Genomic DNA, 12,159 nt, shown 5'->3' with positions numbered 1-12,159 from the left:
GAGCCTCAGATCGGACCCCCATCAGCCTCAGATCAGTCCCTCACCTGCTCTTCTTCCAGCCAGCACTGCACTGTGTCACACAGCATCAGGTCACATTGCGCACCTACATGCACTATATCCTGGCAGTCAGGACACCCGTGCAGAGTGGGGCCCGGAAGAAGACCAGGGAGGGTGAATAGAGCCAGTGCAGCACTTCCCTCACCGCTCCCCGCATGCTGGTGTTTGCTTCCATAATGGAAGCGTTCATTAGTGTTCGGACTATATATTGCACTGCCATTTTCCCTCACTTTTGGGGGGAAAAAGTCTTATAGTCAGAAAAATACAGTAAGTTTGCTTCGAAGAGACACTGCAGGCGTTTTACTGATCTTGTATTATGGACACAACACCTCAATCTCCTGCGGTTCCACAGAACATCAGTTATGGTGTCATAATTCTGGATATGATGAACCACGAGGGTCCAGCTAAGGAGTCCATAATATTAGAACAAAAAACACCTGTATCACACCTGTCTGAAAAGTAGCCAAGCTGCATTTTTTTTTGTAAAACGGTTTGAAAATTAATTATGGTGACAGTAAGTGAGCAAAAATGAATATTCTGACTGATGAAAAACTTTTCCATCTGTCACTCAGATATATGTGAGATTCCTCTCTAGTGACATTTGTTATCGCTTCACCCGATCCTTTCAAAGCTAGCTCTGTGATCCCAGTCTTGTTTTAAAGCTCATTTTAAAGATTCTTAGCTTTAAAAGAAGATCTTGTTCATATTTCTAGCTGCTACACAGCTGTAGATAGAGCTATTAGTAGTTAATGCCTCCCTGAGACAGTGTATGAAGTCATCCTTGGCAGCGAAAATGTTACCATATTATTTTTTAAAGGCTGTTCCCATTTTTTTACTGCTCAACTGCATCTAAAATAAAAAATAAAAATTATAAATCAAGTTCAATAAAGAAATCCTATTTAGTCTTTAATAAAAAAATATCCTACAGTTTTTTTTTTTGTTTTGTTTTTTATCTATAGCTCTTATACAGACTTGATGTACTGCAAAGAAGAAAGTTGAGGGTTAGTCAACACATCCCAGACTTGATATACTGTATTATATGCAGACTATAAACTAATGTCACTTAGAAAGAAGTAGAATTTTCTTACCTAAGCGGTCATAGAAGTTGAACAGGAGGACCAGCATAGAGCAGCACATAATGACAAACACACAGATCATGATAGGAGTGACATCCACAGTTTCATCATCATGTTTCTTATCTGCTCCATCGTCCCTCTTGTGTTTCATATAGCTCCTGAAAAAGATACACAGTTATGGGCAATTTCCATCAAACAAGTAGACTGGGCTATATCAAGGCACATGTTTAATATTCCATTTTATTTCAACATGAACCTCTATGCGCAAGACAAAGCTAAGGATGCCTGCTTGATTTTGACCCTGGGATAGATACTACATGGATTATTATACTGCTGCACAGTGGTATGAAACAAATAGGCAGAGTAAAAACAACCGCAATCCCCCTCAATGTATATGAAGTCCTTTCACTTTGCATGTATCACTATAATGGCATGCTGATGAGTTGGAATGAGACTGAAAGGGTCTCCAGGTTGGGTACATTATTTGGAAAACTCAACTCATTTCATTGCTACCCACATATCATTACAGAGGGAAGATGCTTAGTAATGTACTAACTACCCGCGGCTCCACTCTTGCGCACTGCCTCCATCTTCTGGTCCCCACACTTTTCTGGCTGCATTGGTATGGTCACCTGCACAGCTCCAGACAGTGACTGGCTTCAGAGGTGATGTGACCAAAAGTAGTACTTCACAGCTGAAGCCAGTCAGTGGCTGGAGTGGAGCATGTCACCATGCCCATGCACCGTCAGGAGAAAACAGTGAGGGGACCGGAAGATGGACACAGCAGAGGCAGCATGGAGGACAGGAGGGGAGCAGGTTAATATGAATCTTTTGTTTCGGGGGCAAGCTGCTGTCATTTGCTAAAAAAGGTATTTTGCTTTCCAACTGCCACATGAAGCAGCGGCTCTTCCATGATGTGGTTGAAAGCCAAAATACCTTAAAGGGGTTTTCCCGAGACTTTTATACAGATGGCCTATCATTTGGAGAAGTAAATGGGGCTGTGCTGTAACACAAAGCATAGCTGCTATACAATGTATGCTTGGTGAGTACGGAGAAGGCTACGGCACACGATTATTATATCTGCAAACTCCTGCACTATAAGTCCCATTCCCTTCAATGTTGATTACTAGAATGGGGGCCATGTTCCCCATGTGATGCGCAGCGGACACACGTGTTTCAGTGACTCCATTCAACTCAATGGCAGACATGCATGCGTGTCTGCTACTTTATTCAAATGGGGAACATTGGCCCCTGTTCTAGTGATCAGCAGTTTCAGGATGTAGAGCACATAAGCGCGCACTATGATCTGACACAGCGACGTCAGGTCACAGTGCAGCACGGGCCGGAAGAAGACCAGGGAGGGCGAGTACTGCAATGCACTTCACTCAACACTCCCTGCTCCTCCCGCATGCTGATGACTGCTTCTATGATGGGGACCCGATCTGAGGTCTGACGGAGCTTTGGGGTGTGATGAAAAATATATTTTTTATTCTTACTCTCCCCATTCAAATCCTAGGTGCATCTTATAATCCGAAAAATACAGTAATTTAATCTATGCTGTGGACTTCCAGCACAGATTTCACCCTTTGCGATGTAAAGAGTTAAATCTGTGTTAAATCAGCAGCATTTCAGCAATGAAATCTGCAACAAAAAAGCACAACTTCAAGCAGAAACTCTGCATTATTTCAGTTACATGTGGATTTACCCTATGGGTATGTGCACGTGGATTTGCCATCACAGATTTGAATATAGCCTGTTTGCAGCGTTTTACAGCAGCAGCAATGTGGATGGAGGAAAAAAATAAATATAAATCTCATCTGTATGCTGCAAAAAAATATATATAAAAATCCATAGCGTAATTGACTGGCAGAGCGGCATATCCACAGCAAGATCTGTGGAATTTCCAGTACAGAATGGCAGTGTGGCCATACGCCAAAGGGAATGCTTTACTTACTTCTTAACATCTCTGTTTGCAGCCCAGCAGCCGCCAATAGCAACGGTTCCTACAGCCATTATAAAAATGATGACCATGTTGTAGTCCACAACGGGTTCATTTGGTGCATACATCGCCACTTTTACAGCCTGGCCAAATGTCTGAAAAAATATGAAAGTGCAATAAGCAAAGAAACAAAGTTACACATTAGAAATTAGGTTTTCCATTCACTACACTGAGGATGAGTTTACACATTAAAGGGGTTGTCTCGCCTAATAAAGTCATAGTTATTGTGTATATGATGCTATTTTCATTTTCTAATGTACCTCTATTCTCTATATGGTTTCTCTTCCCTGTTTTATCTCATTATACCTACCTTTAGACCCTGCACGTCTCTAGGGGTTACAGCCACCGCTGGAATGCACTCATGGTGGTCATGCTTGCGCACTTGGAGAGAAATACCCGGCCTTACCGGTGGCCGGGAATCGCTCCCGTCCCCAGCCACCTCGTATATATTCTTGGATTAGCTCCGACACCCAGACATCTCGTTCTTCCTATAGAACAGCTCCAGGGCATGAGCTGCAGCCCTGAGGATGTTCTGTACAGTTATGCCAGGAGGATACATAGATACATAGCATAACAGGTTCGGGGCTTGCACAAATAGCCCCGAACCTGCAATATACACATCGCAAGTGCCGGCTATCATCTTGTGAAAGATGACTGTAGGAAAGCTTCAGGTCTGACCTGAACGTTTTCTACAGCCACTGGCAGAGCAATCTTATCTGTCTCCTGGTAACCTCATCAGGAGACAGACATCACCACTTGCTGGGGCCCACTGTTATCTCCATATGCAAATATATAGAGATAACAGTGTGCAGCGCGCATGGAGAGGAAAGGGTTACTGTCAGGAGAAACCCTTCCCCAGCTCAGAAAGGAGGCCACAGAGCAGCAGAAATGCCGGGAAGGCAGGAGGCGAGACAATCCCTTTAATGCTTTCTGAAGCCAAATCCATGTATAGATAATAAAGGGCTAGCAAAACATAAAGGGCAGAAAATACTTCACCTCCTTTTTCAATCCACTCCTGGTTTTGGCTTCAAAAACAAAATCAGAAAAATGGAACGTGTAAACCTATCCTAAGAAAAATAAAGCAGATGGCCAATTTAGACCAAAATGTCTTAAAAAAAGAGTCATGTACGCTTAATGTAAGCATATGTTACTATGTACTGTCCACCAGCTGTAATAGGGAAGGCCTCTAACTGCCTCTGTATTGGCGCCATTACCACACAGCGTGGGCAGTGTTTACAGATCTTACCAATTTTCACTGATTTTATTGGTGAACGTCAGCCAACTAGATGTAATAAATGTGTAAGTTTTAAACTATGTATTAAAAGCTAATTGCCATATGCTTTAAGGCCCTATTACACCACACTATCGGGAAGTTATTGGGAACGAGGGTTCACAGGACCGCGATTAGCCGATATACGAGTTCTCATACACATCACCCTAACATTAAAACACAAATAAATAAAAGCTGCTTCCAGGTACTATTATCAGACAGCCATGGTGGGTGTGAATCTGCCTAACAAGGTGAGCTGCAGAGTAGAACATGATAGAAATAGCATACACTGACCTAGCCGAGGATCTAGCCCTTGTGCACAGCAGAAACTAAACTAACATTTTTCAGACTATAAGACATACTTTTTAGCAAGAAAAAAAACCTTGCTAAAAAGGGCCTGTGTGTTATAGTCCGCAGTCAGGGTGGTGCAGCAGTGCCAGACTCCCTGACTGCTTCCTTAAATGATCCAGCAGAGCGCTCAAACAGCGATCTGCTGGATCAATGAGAGAGGTGGGAAAACAGCTCAGTGCTGATATTGATAACTAGACATGAGCGAATTTCTCAAAAACTCGAATCAGCCGGTTCGCTGAATTTTTGGAAAAAATTTGGTTTGATCCGAATTTATTTGTGGCGAATCACATAAAAAAAAAAAAAGGCTATTTCCTGGCTGCAGAGAGCCTTTATAGTGGTGTAGAACACTGTGCCTTGCAGTAACACACATAGGGAGTCTGCTGTGGTAGTGAAACAGTACTGCGAGTCAGTATGACATGCAGATGACAGGCGTCGCACTTAGAATCACTGCAGACTTAACTTATTAGGGCAGTCACAGGGCCAAAACTGACCAAATAACTTAAGTGTGAACTCAGCCTTACAGGTCAATGTTAGCGCCAAGAAGAAGCGCACTCCTTTTAAACCGTCGGCAGCGGATTCCACATAGATGCCTACAGAACCTGTTCTAATAAACGCTTAAACAAGTAGAGCCCCCCTGTCAGAGTGGAGAGGGTGTCAGCAGTAAGTATGTGTTGACGTCACAGATTATTTTGCCCTTCCTCTGATCCGTCAGAACAATAACCCCCAAAAAACGGATCCCGTCTGTGGAGCATCCGCCTTCACTCGGTCAGTATTTGGTCAGTAACCTATTAGTATTGCTAAAAAGCCAAAAAAAACAGGAGTGGATCCAAAACAGAGATGACACGTGAATAGAATATTTGCATGTCTTCTGTGTTTTGTACCAACTCCTGCTTTTGGCTCCCAAATCATAGGCCAATTCTGATACAAAATAGGGACCATGTCATGCAGACCTTACAGCTGTTACATAGACAGGGTTCGTAGTGAGTCTTATTTTTCCTTCCTTCTGACAGATCAGAAGAAGGGTCAAATAAAGTATGGTCAGCCAGGCCGAAAGGCAAAACAGTGGCCCAGTCATGTGTGGAGGGTGAGAACAGTATGAGAAGTCCACAAAGTGCCCCAATGACTGGAGAGTCTGGAGGTGGCAGCAGCATCAGGAGGGGGCCACAGAGTGGCACAATGACAGTGTGGAGGTGGCGGCAGCAGCATCAGGAGACCACATAGTGACACGGTGACAGAGTGGGGAGGTGGGTGGTGTGAATGGAGCAGGGCTGTCATGCCCTGCTGCCACGCCCCCTTACTCTGCTGCGACCTGGGCCTGCGCCAGAAACATTTAGGCCTCTGCCACTCCCCTGTGCAAGGCCTGGCATTTATTTGTCTGACATACTGTTAGATCACATAAATAAATAAATAGGAAATTAAAACACCCCCAAAAAGTCAGTAATTTTCTCACTTCACCACACAACGGCTAACAAGCCACTAATACACGCCAAAAAGGGCTTTAGAACATATAACTGCACCGCTGAACGGCAAATATATATTTTTTGCCACTAATACACACTAAAAAGTGCTGTAATTTTTTCACTTCACCACACAACGGCGAATAAGCCTTTTTCCCCACTAATACAAGCCCAAAAATGCTTTAGAACATATAACTACACCGCACAAGGGCAAATAAGGCTACTTTCACATTTGCGTTCAGAGCGGATCCGTCTGAGATGGATCCGCTCATATAATGCAGACGATGGATCCGTTCAGAACGGATCCGTCTGCATTATATTGTAAAAAAAAAAAAAAATCTAAGTGTGAAAGTAGCTTCAGACGGATCCGTCCAGACTTTACATTGAAAGTCAATGGGGGACGGATCAGTTTGAAAATTGAGCCATATAGTGTCAAATTCAAACGGATCCGTCCCCATTGACTTCCATTGTAAGTCTGGACGGATCCGTTTGCCTCCACACGGCCAAGCAGACACCCGAACGCTGCAAGCAGCGTTCAGGTGTCCGACTGCTGAGCGGAGCGGAGCCTAAACGCGCCAGACTGATGCATTCTGAGCGGATCCGCATCCACTCAGAATGCATTAGGGCTGGACGGATCCGTTCGGGGCCACTTGTGAGAGCCTTTAAACGGAACTCACAGGCGGAGCCCCGAACGCAAATGTGAAAGTAGCCTAAGACGTAGAAATATTTTGTTGTAATAAACCCTGTTAAAGGGAACCTGTCACCGGGATTTTGTGTATAGAGCTGAGGACATGGGCTGCTAGATGGCCACTAGCACATCTGCAATACCCAGTCCCCATAGCTCTGTGTGCTTTTATTGTGTAAAAAAAACTATTTGATACATATGCAAATTAACCTGAGATGAGTCCTGTCCCTGACACCTCTCACGTACAGGACTCATCTCAGGTAAATTTGCATATGTATCAAATCAGGTTTTTTTCACAATAAAAGCACACAGAGCTATGGGGACTGGGTATTGCAGATGTGCTAGCGGCCATCTAGCAGCCCATGTCCTCAGCTCTATACACAAAATCCCGGTGACAGGTTCCCTTTAATGCCTGTATCAAACAGCACTAGCACCCCAATAAGAACGGTTTGCTGGAATTACAGAGCTGTGTAATGGCAATTTGGATCCGCAGTCAGTGCAGAAAGGTGTAATAGGATTGTTCCTATTACCCAGGCTGTAAACTCCCCTACTGAACCCTGTTCTGCTTCAATACTGTGGAATGATTCCTCCCTATCCTTTCCCTGAACTTCTATACAGCAAAATAAAAGTTTTCAAGTCTTTTCAAGCACTGTCCCGAGAGCCTGCTGACGTCTCTCCCTGCACTAAGTACACTGGAAAATGGCTGAATCAAAGATGGCTGAGGCTATTTATAGGGCTGTGACATCACAGGGCTGGCTGCTGATTGGCTGCATGCATGGCATTATGGGTGATCCCGCCTTCCCAGAGTTCCTTGCTCCATGTCCTCACACGTGCAGCAGCCATTTTAGGAAAAAATGCAATTCGTTACCACGAAGCGTGAGGAAATTCAGATTCGGTGCAAATCGAATTTTTGCTGAAATTTGGATCGAATTCCACATCTCTATTGATAACATATCCTGAGGACAGGTAATCAATTTATATTAAAGAAAACCACTTTAATATACAGTGGGATGCGAAAGTTTGGGCAACCTTGTTAATCGTCATGATTTTCCTGTATAAATCGTTGGTTGTTACAATAAAAAATGTCAGTTAAATATATCATATAGGAGACACACACAGTGATATTTGAGAAGTGAAATGAAGTTTATTGGATTTACAGAAAGTGTGCTATAATTGTTTAAACAACATTAGGCAGGTGCATACATTTGGGCACTGTTGTCATTTTATTGATTCCAAAACCTTTAGAACTAATTATTGGAACTCAAATTGGCTTGGTAAGCTCAGTGACCCCTGACCTACATACACCGGTGAATCCAATTATGAGAAAGAGTATTTAAAGGGGTCAATTGTAAGTTTCCTTCCTTTTTTAATTTTCTCTGAAGAGTAGCAACATGGGGGTCTCAAAACAACTCTCAAATGACCTGAAGACAAAGATTGTTCACCATCATGGTTTAGGGGAAGGATACAGAAAGCTGTCTCAGAGATGTCAGCTGTCTGTTTCCATAGTTAGGAACATATTGAGGAAATGGAAGACCACAGGCTCAGTTCAAGTTAAGGCTCGAAGTGGCAGACCAAGAAAAATCTCGGATAGACAGAAGCGATGAATGGTGAGAACAGTCAGAGTCAACCCACAGACCAGCACCAAAGACCTACAACATCATCTTGCTGCAGATGGAGTCACTGTGCATCAATCAACCATTCGGCGCACTTTACACAAGGAGATGCTGTATGCGAGAGTGATGCAGAGGAAGCCTTTTCTCCGCCCACAGCACAAAAAGTGCCGCTTGAGGTGGGCTAAAGCACATTTGGACAAGCCAGCTTCATTTTGGAATAAGGTGCTGTGGACTGATGAAACTAAAATTTAGTTATTTGGCCATAACAAGGGGCGTTATGCATGGAGGAAAAAGAACACAGCATTCCAAGAAAAACACCTGCTACCTAAAGTAAAATATGGTGGTGGTTCCATCATGCTGTGGGGCTGTGTGGCCAGTGCAGGGACTGGGAATCTTGTCAAAGTTGAGGGACGCATGGATTCCACTCAGTATCAGCAGATTCTGGAGACCAATGTCCAGGAATCAGCGACAAAGCTGAAGCTGCGCCAAGGCTGGATCTTTCAACAAGACAACGACCCTAAACACTGCTCAAAATCCAATAAGGCATTTATGCAGAGGAACAAGTACAACGTTGTGGAATGGCCATCTCAGTCCCCAGACCTGAATATAATTGAAAATCTGTGGTGTGACTTAAAGAGAGCTGTCCATGCTCGGAAGCCATCAAACCTGAATGAACTAAAGATGTTTTGTAAAGAAGAATGGTCCAAAATACCTTCAACCAGAATCCAGACTCTCATTGGAACCTACAGGAAGCGTTTAGAGGCTGTAATTTCTGCAAAAGGAGGATCTACTAAATATTGATTTAATTTCTTTATTGTGGTGCCCAAATTTATGCACCTGCCGAATTTTGTTTAAACAATTATAGCACACTTTCTGTAAATCCAATAAACTTCATTTCACTTCTGAAATATCACTGTGTTTGTCTCCTATATGATATATTTAACTGACATTTTTTATCGTAACAACCAACGATTTATACAGGAAAATCATGACGATTAACAAGGTTGCCCAAACTTTCGCATCCCACTGTAACTCTATAATGTGCCATTTCTCTATTACTACTACTACAAGTTTATGAAAGAATTTCCAGCAGTTTGTAAGTCGAGTCTAAGGTAAGACACAGCCGAGCGAGTTCAATGTGAGAAACACGATTTCCAGTTCTGATCTCTGCTTCTGACAGGATCGCAGGCCATTATAATAATTTATAATCATGTGTGTCCCTGCAAAACCTTGAATCTACTGAAATGTTCAGCCTTCAGCCCTTAGTGTAATTCATTAGATACAGGTCTCACAGGGACACACATTATAAAGCATGATCATGCCAAGCGATCCTGCCACAATACCACACGGAACGCGTTTCTCACGTTGAATTCGCTCGTCTGTTACCAGGTGGGGGTGCACAATGTTACACTGGCAGCACTGATGGCAGACTGTGCAGGGACACCCCCCAACTGGTAAGACCAACTTGCAGACTGCTAGCAATTCATTCATAACTTCCAGTAAAAATAATAAAGGAATGGCACAACATAGAGACATAAGGATAGAGGCTCCAGAATTGTTGTTACAAGGGAGATGCAGGCAGTTGCTAAAACAGACATGTCAGATTACAGGTCCTCTTTAACCTTAACGGGGTTGTGCACTGGCTTAATATCGGTGACCTGTGCTCAGGATAGGTCATCAATATCAGATCAGCAGGTGGCCGATCCCCGGCACCCCGCTGATCAGTTGCCAGAAGAGGTACTGGTGCTTGTTCCATGGCTACTTCCTCTTCAAAATGACTCCTGTATTATCTGACTTGTAGAGGCGGTGCATGGGGTGAGCAGTTGCGATTACACTGCGCTGCCTCTACTGTGCACAGTAGCGGTGCAACAACTGCCTATTTTGCATGAAGATAAAGGTAATGATATCTCGGTCGCCATGCAAGCTATATAGAAAAGAAAGATACAGTTTTAAATCGGGATGATCAGCCCTACCAATAGGCCTAGCAAATTGCCTGGTTAAATAGGGTTGATTATCCAGGCAGAAGCTATAAAATGGTCGATCATGCGTACAGGGGTATTCCCATTTCAGACATTGATGTGGTATCACTAGGATATCAGGAATCACATGCTCCCAGGTCAGGAACAGCTCCCCCATGCAGCGATCATGGAGCTGTAGTTCCACAGGGAGGCCAGAGGGTGGCAGGGCTCCATAGGATAACCGAAAATACAGCTTAGATTGTAGTGAAGCTGAACTACAGTGTAAACTAAAAGCCATCAGAAAACCACATATTATAGCCTCCTATGGGATGGGGGTCTAAAAACAAACAAACAAAGTTTTAAAAATAGATTCAAATTTAAATCACCCCCCCTTTCCCCAGAATTAAAATGAAAAGTAATGTCTAGAAAACCCAGATTATGGGCATCACAGTGTCAAAATGCCTGAACTATTAAAATATTTATCCCATACCATTTTTATTTATTTTTTAAGGCAAAATTTAGAATTTTGCAAAGTTTTTTTTTTTTTTAACACTATTAAAAGGGGTTGTCTCACTTCAGCAAATGGCATTTATCATGTACAGAAAAATACTACAAGCCACTAATTAATGTTTTGTGATTGTCCATATTGGTTTCTTTTCTGGCTGGATTCAATTTTTCCATCACATTATACACTACTCGTTTCCATGGTTACAACCACCCTGCAATTCATCAGTGATGGTCATGCTTGCGTACTATAGGAAAATGCACTAGCCTATGTGGTCTTCCATGGTCCCGGCCACCAGAGAGGCCAGCATTTTTTCCTATATTGTGCAAACACATCCACCGCTGATGGATTGCATGGTGGTAAAAACCATGGAAATGAGCAGTGTATAATGTGATGGTAAAATGAATCCAGCCAGCAAAGGAGACAATATGGATAATCACAATACATTAGTAAGTGCCTTGTATTAACTTTCTCTACAGAATAAATGCCACTTACTGAAGTGCTATATAAATGTGGTATTGTACTCGTACTGACCCAGAGAATACAGGGTAAAGGACACAGGTCAGTTTTACTGCATAGGGAACGCCGTAGGAACAAAACCCATAAAATTGTGGTGGAATTGCATTTTTTTTCCCAATTCCATTTAAAATTCCTGCTTCCCACTACATTGTATGCAATATTAAGAGTTGCCATTAGAAAGTACAACTTATCCCACCAAAAAACAAGCCCTTGTGCGGCTATCTGAATGAAGAATAAAAAAAAGTTATGGCTCCGGGAATGCAGAGGGGAAAAATGAAAACGTTAAAAACTAAAAATCCGGCCTTATTTCTTACCTTACTGATATCTAGCATATCTGTGTAACTAAGAAGGGCCACAGGAATGTCAATCTCCTCATAATGGCTTCGGTTACCTCCAGGAGGGACCTAAAAGATATTAGAAAGTTACACTTTGGATTTATTACATACCTTTAGTAATTATACTAGCCTCATTCACTCTAGTGTTATAATTCTGTATGGTCAAACATTCGCTCTATTTGCAGAGCAGCACTTTGTATTTATTACATACCTTTAGTAATTATACTAGCCTCATTCACTCTAGTGTTATAATTCTGTATGGTCAAACATTCGCTCTATTTGCAGAGCAGCACTTTGTATTTATTACATACCTTTAGTAATTATACTAGCCTCA

At 42.7% G+C, this 12,159-nt stretch overlaps 1 protein-coding gene across 4 annotated transcripts in view; it reads right to left on the bottom strand.

Moving 5' to 3' along the window:
• The window catches only part of SPPL2B (signal peptide peptidase like 2B), a 58,630-nt gene that overhangs the window by 32,527 nt on the left and 13,944 nt on the right, over positions 1 to 12,159 (bottom strand). For all 4 annotated transcript variants that reach the window (XM_044305561.1, XM_044305570.1, XM_044305574.1 and 1 more), the window contains exons 4-6: positions 11,805 to 11,894; positions 3,088 to 3,227; positions 1,146 to 1,291 (exon numbers count right to left, since the gene is read on the bottom strand). In XM_044305561.1, the coding sequence (XP_044161496.1) occupies positions 1,146 to 1,291; positions 3,088 to 3,227; positions 11,805 to 11,894 (376 nt within the window). The remainder of the gene's footprint in view (positions 1 to 1,145; positions 1,292 to 3,087; positions 3,228 to 11,804; positions 11,895 to 12,159) is intronic.

This window comes from Bufo gargarizans, chromosome 1, assembly GCF_014858855.1.
Source record: "Bufo gargarizans isolate SCDJY-AF-19 chromosome 1, ASM1485885v1, whole genome shotgun sequence".
Taxonomy (NCBI): Eukaryota; Metazoa; Chordata; class Amphibia; order Anura; family Bufonidae; genus Bufo; species Bufo gargarizans.
The sequence above is the reverse complement of the archived record's forward strand: the minus strand, read 5'-3'. Positions and strand labels throughout refer to the sequence as shown.